Genomic DNA, 2,308 nt, shown 5'->3' on the forward strand with positions numbered 1-2,308 from the left:
GGGTGTGTCTTCATCTATAGGTGCACGGGTTTGAGATTTAAGGTCCCGGAGTTCGGATTCAAGGTTGGTTGTTTTTTTGCACAGAGGTTAGTGAGTATTTGGTGTATAGTTGATTTCCTTTGGTCATCAGTCAAAGGCTCCTTGGAGATGGGCCCATCATTGTTCGGGGTTGTTAGAGCCGGTCCCAAAATTTGATTGAGATTGGCCTGTAGAGTACTGACCTGGGCAGAGAGGTTTGTGATAGATTTTTGTATGTCCAATTTCCATTGGTCATTGGGTAATGAGTCGTTGGGGACGAACGTCTCAATTGGAGATTCGGCCTGGCCCGACATTTTTCGCGGATGGGACTGTGAGACTGTGGGACTGTGGGACCCCAGACTCCCTACTGTATTTTTTGTTTTTGTTGATTGAAAATCCAAATTTCAAGTCAACGTTTTGGTGGGGTCTGTGGGGTTTTCTTTTGAAAGTGGTATTCAGTTCTACACTGGTGACCTACTGTTCATCGATATTTATGTTTCGGAGGCGAAAATTTGAATCAAAGGTCCGTCGTGAAAAATAAATATGGGGAAGTGGGAGGTTGGAGACAGGGTTGGGTGTAGTGGAGGTGAGCGACAGAGTTGGACTTATAGCTTAGGTGAGCGACAGAGTTGCACATAGCGAATGTAAAAATTAAGGTTTGGGCATATTAATGGTGAAAGTTAGTGTGGGGTAGGGCATAGTGACGGGGAAATTAATGTTGGTTTTAGTGGCGGTGAACGAGAAAGTGGGTGGTGAAAATTCTAGCGACTGTCTTGAGAGTCCTCCTTTTTGGGTTGTAAAGATAGAAAGTAAATATTGCACAATAAATACGCATACAAAAAGAAGTCAAACTGAATACATAAAACCCCTTTTTGGATACATGAGGTTCGTCATAAAGCAGTCCATAAGGTGTAGGGCTTTCGTCGTCCCTAATAAAGATTGTTGTGATTTTATTTGTGGACTTGGATACCTATTTTATTGATTATGTATGGGCTTTTCGTATACCTGAGCCTCAAATAATCTCAAAATCATCGGAATTGGAGTCCTCGCACGAGCCAGATCCTGACACCACGTCACCCGTATCTGCACCGGAGGTCTGGAGAGATAAAGCGAATCGATGTAAGTGAATTCCCATTGAAAACCATCGCACTATGCAGCTCGGGTCACTTGGCAACTATAGGTATCATTAGTAAACATTGTCCACCCATCGCCGCACACCCAGTATTTCCCGCGTCCTCCTTTGTCAAAGATATGAGAAATCCTCTGGGCCACAGTTTTCAATAATTGCATCATTTGTATACTTTGCACTCATGCGGTGAAGATCATATATGCTTTTCCATACAATACCTGAGCAAATGGGTTGGCCATCTGTACGACATTAAAGAGCGGCGTCGTTTCTAATCGTTGTTTCAGTTCAAACGTGGAGAAGAAGCCATCTCGCTGTAATTAAACAGTCCAATATATGCATGTAGACTGAGACTTTACAGTGCAGGTACAAGGTACAAGGTAGTACAGTTGTAGCTCCGATAAACTGCCAGTCAATGTGCTTAAAAAATACGATACATATGGCCAACCGATGGAAAGTCGTCACCGGTACTCACGCCTGTAATTAATACAAGAACTAATGAAGAATGATATCCCGAATATCGGAAGCCATTCAAGAATTAAAGAGCTCGTCTATAAAGAAGAAGGTCCGAACGTCACATCTCGAGACACAGTCCGTTGACACTGACGATAAGAAGTACATTTCTATTCCCGATATTCATCAAGTTCGTCAGGAAAAGTTCCCCATAGTGTATAAATCAACGATTCAAACATCATGTCATGTCTCGTGCCCATGATGTCATGAGAATGCGCACAACTTAGTCCTATCCACATACCTCGGCCTTCGTGTTGAGGAGGAATCCCAGACAAAGAGAAGGATCCATGCTGGAGAATGGCAGCACATTTATTTGACTGCAGTGGTAAGACTGCGACATGGGACATGAATCGGTGCGAGAAGTAAGAGAGTCAGAAAGTTGGTAAAAGTAACTATACGTTGCACAAATACGCAGCATACCCATCTAGCTTTCATGCGTATGTACATATATTTGTATGTATGTATATGTGTATCTACGTAAACAGATATATACATACATAAACTATATATATATATATCTATCTATAAATATGATAATACACACAAATACACAAATACACACACACGCACATACACACGCATATATTCATAATATATATATATATATATATATATATAATACACACACACACACACACACACACACACACA

At 41.5% G+C, this 2,308-nt stretch overlaps 1 protein-coding gene across 1 annotated transcript; it reads right to left on the reverse strand.

Moving 5' to 3' along the window:
• Positions 1-1,030: 1,030 nt before the first annotated feature.
• On the reverse strand, positions 1,031-1,997 carry SARC_09629 (hypothetical protein; the record flags this gene model as incomplete). The annotated part of the gene is made up of 3 exons (XM_014296353.1): positions 1,031-1,114; positions 1,366-1,458; positions 1,899-1,997. 3 exons carry the CDS (start codon positions 1,995-1,997, stop codon positions 1,031-1,033), a joined length of 276 nt encoding a protein of 91 aa, XP_014151828.1.
• Between the last annotated feature and the right edge of the window lie 311 nt (positions 1,998-2,308).

The sequence above is a fragment of the Sphaeroforma arctica genome, assembly GCF_001186125.1.
Source record: "Sphaeroforma arctica JP610 unplaced genomic scaffold supercont1.1004, whole genome shotgun sequence".
Classification (NCBI taxonomy): Eukaryota; class Ichthyosporea; order Ichthyophonida; genus Sphaeroforma; species Sphaeroforma arctica.